At 43.4% G+C, this 12,382-nt stretch overlaps 1 protein-coding gene and 1 long non-coding RNA gene across 2 annotated transcripts in view; both read left to right on the plus strand.

Moving 5' to 3' along the window:
* The window catches only part of LOC308517611, a 775,374-nt gene that overhangs the window by 58,987 nt on the left and 704,005 nt on the right, over positions 1 to 12,382 (plus strand). The gene's annotated exons all lie outside the window — the stretch shown is intronic.
* Positions 1,330 to 7,034, plus strand: SPMIP10 (sperm microtubule inner protein 10; the record flags this gene model as incomplete). Its single annotated transcript, XM_081090527.1, has 3 exons — positions 1,330 to 1,427; positions 1,986 to 2,094; positions 6,825 to 7,034. The coding sequence occupies exons 1-3, from the start codon at positions 1,339 to 1,341 to the stop codon at positions 7,032 to 7,034; spliced, it is 408 nt and encodes a 135-aa protein (XP_080946653.1). The 5' UTR covers positions 1,330 to 1,338.

A 12,382-nucleotide genomic window follows, 5' to 3' on the forward strand; every position in this document is an offset into this window, starting at 1 on the left:
TTATAAGTCATATAATTTATTAGTTTCCAGCTTTATTGACTGTAACATAGTAAGGCATTTGGGGTTATGTGCAAAAATTGAGGGAAACAGTGATTCAAATCAATATTTTGCTTTGGAGGGCATTTCCTAAGCATACATTTATCTTCCTAATTATGTTTACTTAAGCATATGTTCAATTTTGTTTGCATTCCTTGAGAATGTATTTACTTGGAGATAAAAGCAGTCCAGATGTACATCTAAATATTAGGCAGCCCTGGCTGGTGTGGCTCAGTTGGTTGGGGTATCATTCTGTGCACTGAAGGGTCAAAGGTTTGATTCCCAGGAGGGCGAGTATAGGAGGCAATTGATTGATGTTTTTCTCTCTCAATCCCTCCCCTTTTCTCTCTCTCTCAAGTCAATTAAATAAAACATATCCTCTGGTAAAGATTAAATATTAGGCAGAATCCAATCAATGATTTTAAAATTTCCTTGGATAATCCATAAAATGAATAATTCAAATATAGATAAATGAGAGTTGGCAGTATATTACAGCGATAATTTTGAATTTTTCAGAAAAACAAATTTAAAGCAAATTCATCTTACTTTTTTCCTTTTTATTGTAATGACCAGTTTTTGCCATTTCATTGTTACCAAGATCTATTTTTAGAATAAAATTTTTTTTCTCTAAGAAAAAAAAATGGGGGGGTTAAAAAAAAACAAAAACCACAACCCACTGAAAATGGCTCCCAGATCTGCACTTTTTTTTTTAAAGTTAATAAACTTTTATTTAAGGAATTTCACATGTTCTGAGTTCTTCCCCTGCCTTAGTTCCTCCTGAGTTTGAGTCTTAATCATCTTATTCCCTTTTTTGCTCAATCCTGATGTCATTTCAGTCAGTCCTATTTAATAGGAATAGAGATTATCATGATCACAAACTGTATGGTAACTGAGAAGGACTTGGCTATACAAAGGACATCAAGCCCCAGACATCTAAAATGGCTGTCATCAAATTGACTATTACAGAAATCTCCCATAGCTTGTGTCATATCTATAGTGGACTGTGACCTAGCAATGTAAATCTAGGTTAGTAAAATGTTCCCAAGTAGGCTGAATGCTATGCTACCAACATAGCAGAAAAAAACCTACTGGGGAAATGTTTTGTGGTCATGTCCACGGCAAGTGAGAAACTGCATTCTAAAAGCCTTGGTAATGACCACCAGATCTGCACTTTTAATCCAGTGATAATGGGTTGCCATGAAGTTAGCAGAACATTGTTACATCTGAGGCTGCGATGTCATCATAATTAGAGTAATGGTGTGGTGAGGTGCTAGATGAGAATTCCCATCACTACCAGCAGTGATGGCTTTAGGAAAAGACACTTGTCCGGTATTACCTAAACTGGCCAACAACTGTTCTGATGAGAATTCAGATAAGCCTGCTGCTAAAAAGTAAGTACTTAAGGGTTTGGGAGTTTAGGTTGTTTGTTTGTTTGCTTGTTTCTTCAATCTGGGAACTATACAAATGAGGACAATAGTTTTGTACTCCCCCTGGCATCTACATGGAAAGCTTTATGTTCCAGAGGAAAGCAATGTGTGTGCAGGAAAAGAAAGTCTGACCTGAGTGTAGAGCATGTACTAAATTCAGAAGCTGAATTAGTGACTGCTTTTTGTGACTGGCTAGAGATTCCTTCAGGCAATGGGTAGGCCTGAGGTGAATCATGGTACTCTGTTTTCTCCCTGAAAATCAGGTTAAAATGAACATGGTGAGCAAATTGTGAAGGATGTACAGATACTGGCCCTGACTCTTGGTCTTGGTGATACTTAGGGATTTAATGGGCTGGTTATCTATCAGGTGAGCCTCAAAAAATGGCACAGCTCTCTGTCCTGCAGCTGCCTTCGTCCAAGGATCATGGACCAGGCACAACTGCCTCCATTCCCCAGAGTGATGCCAAAATGATTGTATCTAACTCACAAGATATCTTTTCTCCTCCCCTTCCCAATCTTCAGGTGTAGTGATATTCATTTGCCTCGGTTTTCATTAAAGCAAGGGCTCATCCCTAGACGTTACGTCATGCCTTGGAAAGAAAGCATGAAATTCAGGAATGTGAATCTGAAGGTATTTTTCTATAAATATTCATAATAAAAAACCCTATGCTATTTAATATAATGAATAGACAGACTAATTATACAATAGCTATTTTAAAATTTATTTTGTATTTTTCCAGCTTTATCCTATCTAATAATAGACAAACATGGTAATTGACTGTACCTTCGCTACGCCCCATTGGCTAATCAGCATGATATGCAAATTAACTGCCAACAGAGATGGCGGCTAATTTGCATACTGCAGGCAGGGCGGGACAGTGCGAGCCGCCAGCCCAAGCCACCAGCACGAGCCACCATCCAGGCCCCCGTGTGCGACCCCAGAAGCCGCTTGCCTGCCGCCTGTGATTAGATCTGATTCCGGGCTGCAGGCCGGCCCCAGAAGCCCAGAAGCCGCCTGATATGGCAGTAACTCTATCAGTAAGCACTCTGAAAGTCAGTGGCATAAATGCACCAATTAAAAGACAGATTATGAGGGTGAATCAAAAACAAAACCCACTTTAAATATAAAGAAACATTTAGATTAAAAGTAAATGATTTAAGCTGCAGCCTGTTTTGCTCAGTGGATAGAGCATTAGCCTGTGGACTGAAGGGTCCCAGGTTCGATTCTAGTCAAGAGCATGTACCTCAGTTGCTGGCTTGACACCCAGTCCCTATCAGAGCATGTGCAGGAGGCAACCAATCGATGTGTCTCTCCCTTTCCCTTCACTCTCTCTAAAATTCAATGGAAAAATATCCCTGGGTGAAGATTAACAAAAACAAAGTAAATGGATTAAGTAACATTAAAGAGATTATAAGAAAAATATATTCAAAATGTTGTTAGTTGTATAATGGTTATGTTTAAATTATTAACACCTAAGAAATTGGGTGAAGGGTACATATAATATGCTGTATATTTTATAGTTTTTTTACATGTATGAGATTATTTCAAATTAAAATATTAAAAAATTAAAAATTAATAAAATATTAATTGAAATGTATCTGCATTACATGAAAAATCTCCTAATTGCTTCTAGCATAATTTATTAAATTATGCTAAAATTTACAAGGGTTCAATTAAAAAATATCTTAATTCTAAATGATATTATAGAAAATATATAATAGTGCAGTTATAAGCGCTTATCTAAAAATAAAAATTTAAAGAAGTGAATTAAAAGAAGGGATTAGCCAAAGAAAATATATGCACAACCCATGGACACAGACAACAGTATGGTGATGGCCAGAGAGAAGTGGGGGGCAAGAGCTGGGTAGAGAGGGCAAAAGGGGGGAAATAGGGACATCCTATATAATAATAATAAAAGGCTAATATGCAAATTGATTGAACAACAGAATGGCCGGTTGCTATGATGCTCCCTGGCCACCAGGGGGCAGATGCTCAATGCAGGAGCTGCCCCCTGGTGGTCAGTGCACTTTCATATGGGGAGTGCCACTCAGCCAGAAGCTGGCTCATGGCTGGCCAGCGCAGAGGTGGTGGCAGGAGCCTCTCCCACCTCTGTGGCAGTACTAAGAATGTCCAACTAACGATTTAGACCTGATTCCTTGGGGGCCTAAGCCTTTAGTCGGACATCCCCTGAGGGCTCCCTGGCTGCCAGAAGGATGTCTGACTGCAAGCTTAGGCCTGATCCCCCGGGGAGTGTGCCTAAGTCGACAGGACATCCCCCAAGGGGTCCTGGACTGCAAATGGGCACAGGCTGGGGTGAGGGACCCCCTCCCCAGTGCACAAATTTTTGTGCACCGGGCCTCTAGTCTATATAATAAAAGCCTAAGTGACTGTTAACGGCAGAACAACCAGAATGACCAGTCGCATGATGTGCACTGACCACCAGGGGGCAGATGCTCAATGCAGGAGCTTTCCCCTGGTGGTCAGTGTGCTCCCACAGGGGGAGTGCCGCTCAGCCAGAAGCCAGGCTCATGGCTGGTGTGGCAGCACTAAGGAGCAGTAAGCCGAGTGGTAAGGAGCAGTGAGCAGGTGGGCGGTAAGGAGTTAGGGGTCCCAGACTGCAAGTGGGATGTCTGCCTGCCGGCTTAGGCCTGCTCCCCAGGGGAACGGCAGGCGGATACCCCCTGAGGGGTCCCAGACTGCAAGAGGTTACAGGCTGGGCTAAGGGACCCTCCCAATGCACAAATTTCATGCACTGGGCCTCTAGTTGAGAAATAATGGACAAATATAATTGTATATATTTAAAATGTACAATGTGAGGATTTGATATAGACTGTGTAATGATTACCAAGATAATGTAATTAACACATCCATCCAGCACCTCACATAGTTAACTCTTGTTTTGGTGAGAATGCTAAAGATCTACTCTCAGCATCTTTCCAGTACACAATGCCATGCTATTCACCATGGTCATCACACTGAACATTGGGTCCTCAGAACTTATTCTTCTTATTACTGAAAGTTTGTCTCCTTCCACCTGTTTCTCCTCATTTCTAAGCTCCTCTCAGGCCCTGGCAAACACCGTTCTATCCTCTGACAAAAACATTTGATGCACTCACACATAAACTTGCAAGCAAAAGTTTATATCAATATATTGTCAAATAGCCAATTACAATCCTAAAAGTAAATACACCAAAAGATTTCAGAACTCTCTGTCTACCCTTTTCCCCACACAGTGCCACTTGCAGTTGTTAAGAAGCTCATCAGAAATAGGGCCCATTAATATTAAAGCTACAGTACAGAGCATGTATTTTTAAAGTTGTGCTGCATATTTAGGTTGAGAGCGATGGGAACAGTTTGGCTAGATTTACAGATAAGACTTGTTACCCATTCCATGCTCCTATTCAGTCAGTAGTTTCAAAACATTTTCCAAATTCAGACTGACCATTCACTTGTGAAAAGGTAAGTTGTTTCTTTAAAGGAGAATGGAATATATTGTAATAATCAGACTACAAGAGGAGATTTCAAGTTAGGATTCCTAGAAAGAAATGTATATCACTAATTTGCAAATTTCTAATAGATAAGCAATTAATGTTGAAGAAGAATATACTTTGCCCAGATAGAGATGACATTATAAAAAAAAAAAAAGGACTATAATAGCCCGACAGGTGTGGCTCAATGGTTGAGCATCAACCCATGAACCAAGAGGTTATGGGTTTGATTCCCGGTCAGGGCACATGCCTGGCTTTTGGGCTCGATCCCTGGTGCAGGGTGTGCAGGAGGCAGCAATCAATGATTCTTTCTCATCACTGATGTTTCTATCTCTTCCTCTCCCTTCCTCTCTAGAATCAATAAAAATATATTAAAAATTTTTTTTAAAGTATTTGGAAAAAAAGACTATTATGATATAAAAAATATATATCCTAAAAATATGGCTAAATTATTTTCTTATAAAATACACAAATACAATGTAATAAATAAAGCGACCATTTGCTCTGAAGTGATTATTGAATAAGTATTTTATGAGAGATTTTGATAACAAAGATAAAACTAATGAAATAAAGACTCAAATAACAGCCCTGGGACGGTGTCTCAGTGGTTAGAGCATTGGCCCAGGCACCAAAGGGCTGAGGGTTCGATTGCCAGTCAAGGGTACAGATTTGGGTTGCAGGTTTGATCTCTACCCTGATCCAGGTGCATGTGAAAGGCAACCAATGGATGTGTCTCTCTCACATCTATGTTTCTCTCTCTCTCTCTCTCTCTCTCTCTCAAAATTAATGGAAAAAAATATCCTTGGGTAAGGATTAACAACAACAAAAAGACTCAAATAACAGACTTACTAGTACATATTAAATTTACATGGTTATTAAGATTTTCTACACTCTTAATATTCATGTAATTTAGTGGCTTATCAAGTCACATTTCCAATGTCCTTAATAGCGTTAGCATGGTGACAATATGAGTACTTATTTCATCTATTTCATTTACTAGAATAGAAGTACAGGGTGTAAACTTTGAGTTGAAGTAAGTAATAAAGAACTGTTTTGAGTGCACCAAAGCATTTTTTTATTCTTGAACTTACTCATTATAACTCAACATAATTTCTTATAGCTATTTCACTTTTACAGTTTAGTTGACAATGTTCCTAACAATTTTAAAATACAATTAGTGGCTGGTGTACAGCACATCCCACCTTCCAGAGTAAAAGTGAAAGTCAAAAGAGAATTAAATGGAGTGAGTGTGCACGGAGTCAGTGCCTGCTGTGCTTTCCCTCCCTCTACTCACTTTCACCGTCTTTCCTGTGGGCGAGGACATAACTAACAACATAGAAATGAAACACAGCACGGCAGAGATGGGGCTGCATCTCAAGGCCAGGCCAGGGTGCTGTTCGGCCGTGTCGGAGAATCAGAAACTGATGTACACCTGACAGTACCCTCACGTAGCTGTTATTTATCCAGCCACCGTGCAGCAACATGCTTTCTATTTAATATCCTTAGTAGTTGGCAAAAGTTTTTTTCACTCACATATAATATTTCACTCAAAACTCCAAGAATCTTTCATAATTTCTATTTTATATTTGAGGAAACCGAGCCTCACAGGGGTGAGTGACTTGTAAGGTCATGTGAATAGGGACGTTAAAGTGCGACCGCGGACTCCAGGTCTCTCTAGTGTGCAGTGCACACGTCTTGCTGGTGCTCGGGGCACGGGCGAGAGGGCACTGCTTTTGAAAAAGGGCTGTTGCTCTGTCCACTAGACCGTCCTTCTCGACAGGGACAGTGAGAAAAACTATGGGGCAGCTTCCATCTTAATCCCATAAAGTGACGTTCAGGGTCACAGACGGCAGTTTTGTTTTTTTCTCTTAGCATGCAGAAATGTGTGGGATCTACGCTGGCCCCCTGGAAGACTCTCTGTTTCTGAATCACAGCGAAAGGCTTTGCCATGGGGAGGACCGCGGAGCTGTCTGGAAGAAAGGCCCTCCCGAGATAAAAATTACAGATATGCCTCTGCATTCCCCTCTCTCCAGATACCAGAGCACGGTGATTTCCCATGGCTCCAGGAGGCGGCTGATTTGATGAAAGAATAAAGTGATAAAGTGTTTCAATCTCGCTCGCCCGTTCATAAATGTTTAAGTCCATGGTACATTTAGAGTTCACCTACAGGTTCAGTTTAAAGGCTATAAGTCAACTGCATACTTTATACATTATAAAAGCTTCAGGTCGGAAATTGGCTCAGAATATCTGAGATCAAGTGGGGGAGCAAGGAAAACTGTCTTGTTGAAATTCATTTCATACCAAATAGCTAAGAAACAAGACAGGCCAGTGAGCCAGGACAATTGCAATAGGGAAACTGGGACAGGCGGCTGAACAAACTGGCAGAAAAATTTACAGCACATATACGAGGTCACCTCCCTAGAGATAACATCTAGGCCTCAGGTGTGTTTCAGCTCCAGGCCCAGAAAAGCAGCAAAACTGGGTGGGCGATGCCAGGACCAGCCTCTTGCCCTGGAACTGACCAATCAGTGGAGACCACAGCCCTGAAAGAGCACATTTAGAAAACTGATGAATATTCTGCTGAAACCCTCCCCTGAGAACTCCTCTAAAATGAGAGAGAATGAGAGAGAGAGAGAGAGAGAGAGAGAGAGAGAGAGAGAGAGAGAGAGGAGAGAGAGAGAGAGAGAGAGATGCCTCAAGACAAAGTACCCAGGGGGTTCTCTCCCTCTAGGGAGCACACCTGCACCATCCTCTTCACTTTCCCCTCCCCTTTCCCTCCCCCCTCTTCTTTCCTTATAGGTGTGCATCTCCTAAACTCCAAGAGACCCCACAACACTTGCAACCAGGGGAGCAATGGGTAGCAGTAGCTTGTCCCAGGCTAATCCCCTTGAACGTGTCTCCAAGGCTCCCTTTTTCTGACTTCCCAGTGAGCTAAGGCAGCCCCACCTGGGCTCTGTTGTTTCATTGTTTCACTGTCCCCAGCATTAATAAGCGTGCCCTCATGATCATCTGGACTCATGTTGTGAAATTTTTCTTGCACAAAGTCAAGAACCCACACACTACCAGCTGGCCCTAGGCAGACCTGGTCAGGGTCAGGCCCCCTGTTCAGTAACAGAAAAAGCAGACTGACCCAACCCTACCATCTAACATCAGCATGCTCCTCTACCTATCTGTCCTGCTCACTCCCCATCTTTATTATTCACCCTCTCCAATACTCAAAGTCAAGTGAACCAGACTGAAATAGAGCTGCAGGATGTGGAATTATTTTAGCAACTTTTCTGACTGCCCCAAAATGCTTCTTTCTGCCATTCCCCTCCCCCCAAGGCTCTGGACACTGGTAACTAATCAATATGGTAATTAGAAGTGTTTGGCAGACAACTCTATGATGCATAGTACAATTTTGGTGGAGATGTGCCTTCTGTATTGATTGAATGTAACCAAATCTCAATTTCTTATAGCAAGTTGATTCACATGCTATAACAACATAAAACTGACCATATACAAACCAGTGTATCCCTGTGGAAGACAGGAATTGTTTCTCAAACTATTAAACATAAGGTAGTTAAACATTACCTTATGACCCAGCAATTCCACTTCTGGGTATATGCCCCAAATAACTGAAAGCAAGTACGTTAACAGATATTTGTACACCAATATTTGTTCATGCCAGCACATGCACAAATAGCCAAAAGGGGGAAACAATTCAAATGTGTAGAGAGCGCCCAGGAAGGCACATGAGCATTTCTTGTAATTATTGTCAGCTGAATCCAGTGGCGTTGGCAGAGCCACCTCCGGAAACTCACCTTGCCAGAGGCAGGTGTGTTGTCAGCTTGACCTTCAGCTCAGGCGCCAGGGGGTGGGTTTCCTTATCAAATCCAGCCAAGCACCAGGAACAAACACAATTATCCGGGCCCACCTAGAAGTGACGATTACAAAGAAGACACAAGAATGCACATAATCTCCTTTGTCTTGGGCTTTAGTAAAACTTCCTGGTTTTTGCTGTATAAAATAAACGTGCTGTATCGGCCCTGGGTCCCTGTCTCTTCATCAGAGGACAGTGGTCCCACCCAATCCCAGCTTTCCCTACTGTATTTGTGTCTGTCTCTTTCATTTACTCAATCCCCCCCCCCCCCCCCATTGCTCCTACTCAGGAACCGGACCGCTCTCTAGCCGCACTGGATTCGGAAAAGAGAAATATTTATACAAATGTCCATCAACTGGGCTGGCTTTAGCTCAGCGGTTCCTTCGCATACAAATGTCCATCAACTGATGAATAAATAAATAAATAAATGCAGTATATGCATGCAATGCAATATTCAGACATAAAATGTCTGATACATGTTACAACATGGAGGAATTTTATGCTAAGTGAATAAGCCAGACACAAAAGGACAAATATTGTATGACTTAGCTTATATGAGAGACCTGGAGTAGTCAAATTCCTAGAGAAAGAATGTACACTAGTAGTTACTACTGGCTGCAGGAGAGGGGGAAACGGGTAGTTATTGTTTAATGGGTACATAGTTGCAGTTTGACATGTTCTAGAGATAGATGGTTGGACAGTCACACAGGGTTAAAATAATGAATTTTATGTCATGTATAGTCCCACAATTAAAAAAAAAAACTCACAAAAAATGCCCTAGGGGTTCTAAGCTATGTTTCATCCACTCAAATGTTCATATCTAATAACACTAGGAAACTATTATAAAAAAGAGATGGATATCTACTGAACAACTTAAAGCTCAATAAATAAAATGTAGACAAAGTAAAAACTATATATACACAGAATGTTAAAAATGATTAAAGAAGACTAATATAAATAAACTCTAACACTTCATTAAGTACATAAAAGGGCGAGTCGTCGCGGAGCCTACGTGGGCCGGCCGCCGGGCCCCATGAGCACAGCCTGACCACGCTGCTGGCGGCCTCAGGCACCAACTCCCCAGCCCACTGCGGGAGCCCGGCGCAGGCCACCCGCCCGCCGCCCCCGGACCGGACCCACGGGGCGCGTGCCCTCGCCCGAGGAGATGGAGGAGGAGGCGATCGCCGGTGCCCCCGGGGACGAGACGGAGGAAATGGACTTCCTGTCTGGGCTGGAACTGGTCGATCTGCTGGACCCCCGGCAACCGGACTGGCCCCTGGAGCCCGGGCTCAGCTTGTCCTGGGGGGGGGCTAGGACTGCGCCCTCCATCTTGCCCTGGGTCCTCCATTTTTGGGGCAGCCGCCATGTGCTCAGGAGAGTACCTTCTTCCCGGAAGCCCAGGCCCCTGCTGGCCACGCCCGGGATTTCTTTAAACTAACCAATGACAATCAAGGGATGTGCGCGCCATAGAGATGACCACATCCTGTGTAACAAGCGCCTGGCCAACTCGCGCCTGGCCAATCGGCGGGTCCCACAGTCCCCTCCCCTGCCCTTACTATAAAACCCACAATCCCATCAGGCCTCGCTCTCTCTCGGCCACTGGGCTTACCGTTGCATCGGTGAGTGTGGTTGGGGAGCCAAACTAGTTCGAAATGAAGGACTCTTTGCTTTTGTATCGGACTCGCTGGCTCCCTGGTGGGCTTTTTGGGAACCTTGAAATCTGGGCACAACAGTACACAGTCTCTATTTGGAGAATTGCAACATGGGATGGAAGGCAGGAAACTTTTATAGGATAAAGAATATGAAACAAGAAAGTACTTATTGAGCCCTGAGTTGGCTAGCCATTTGGGGCTTAACTGGCTAGACTGCATTTCTGGTCACCTGAAGCATTTACAGGGACATGAAAGTTATTGAAGTTTTGGTTTGCTGACGGGACACCCCAGGCAGGGGTGTCTCTATCTTGGGCCTAGAAATTTATTTCAACACTAGTGTCCTATTAGTGAAAGAGTGAAGGGAAGTGGGGACATATATTAAACCCAACAAGCTCTGGCCTTACAAACTCAGAGACCAACAGTAACCACATAGGATGGGTTGAACACAAAAATTCCTAACTGAAAGCAGGCCATAGCAAGTAGTCATATCCGAGGCCTGTCACTTCCCTGACAAAGGTCCGTCTTTACCCTCACTTACCCTGTCTTGTGTTCTTTGTGCACTGAGATAACATGCCTTTGAAATATCAGAGTAATCTTTTCCAGACCCCTCCAGCACCAGGACACAACATCTCATTGTCGTCTTGTTGCCTGCACATCATCTCTATGTGCTGGAAATGTTAACCATCCTGTACCCACAATGGAAAAGAAGGATGTTTCTCTCCGTTTTGCTTTTTTTAAAAAAAATATGTATTTTTATTGATTTCAGAGAGAAGGGAGAGGGAGAGATAGAAACATCAATGATGAGAGAGAATTATTGATTGGCTGCCTCCTGCACACCCCACACTAGGGATCTCGCCCCCAACCTGGGCATGTTCCCTGACCAGGAGTTGAACCGTGATCTCCTGTTCATAGGTTGACACTCAACTACTGAGCCATGCTGGCCGGGCTAGTAAATCCTTTCAAATAAATATTTCCTCATTTGCTGTATGCACCCCGGACCATTTCCAGAGACTTTATATGGTTGTCCTTTCATGATTACTGAGACAGGCCAGTAAGCCAGGAAAAGCAGAATAGGGAAACGGAGACAGAAGTTAAACTGCCGTTTGCAGCCATCTAGAAAACCTAGATGCCAAGCAGTTTGCAGCCGTCTACTAAATCTTATTTTCCCTAAATCAGGGACTTAAGAGTAAATGGCTTATACTACTCCTCCCCAACCAGAGGGTAAATAGCTTAAATCACCCTACTTAGAGACAGATAGCAGAAATCTAATTAAAGCCATTTGTCAACCACACCCAAGGAGAGATGAAGAGAATAAACTTCATTTTGGCACATCAGCATAAAGCTGACAAATATTCTAACGATCCTCCCCTAAGACCTCCCCTAAATACCCAACCTTTAAGACTCCTTCAAAAAAGTGTGTACTCCAGGGGCCCCTGCGCTGCTGCCCCCACTGCACCAGGGCCTGGGGCAGCCCCAGCTGGGAATACCCCCCCTCCTGCACCCGCCACCTGCCCAATCCTGGCCTGCACAGCTCCCCGCCCCCCCCCCCCCAGGGCTCCACTGCCAGGTCAGATGTTGCTGAGCGGGGATCCCCGGGGCCCCGTCCCCCAGCCAGGCCTGCAGTCCAGCATCATGGAGGACGACATCCTCATGGATCCCATCTGAACCCCCAACACCCAATAAAGTTCCTTTTAACGCATAAAAAAAAAAGTGTGTGCTCACATCCCCCACCCCCTTCCTCTGCTACAGGCATGCATCTCCTAAACTCTAAGGCAGGGGTCCTCAAACTTTTTAAACAGGGGGCCAGGACAGTTCACTGTCCCTCAGACCGTTGGAGGGCCGGACTATAGTTTTAAAAAAAACTATGAACAAATTCCTATGCACACTGCACATATCTTATTTTGAAGTAGAAAAAC

Source organism: Myotis nattereri (genome assembly GCF_964212035.1).
Source record: "Myotis nattereri genome assembly, chromosome: 4".
Lineage (NCBI taxonomy): Eukaryota > Metazoa > Chordata > Mammalia > Chiroptera > Vespertilionidae > Myotis > Myotis nattereri.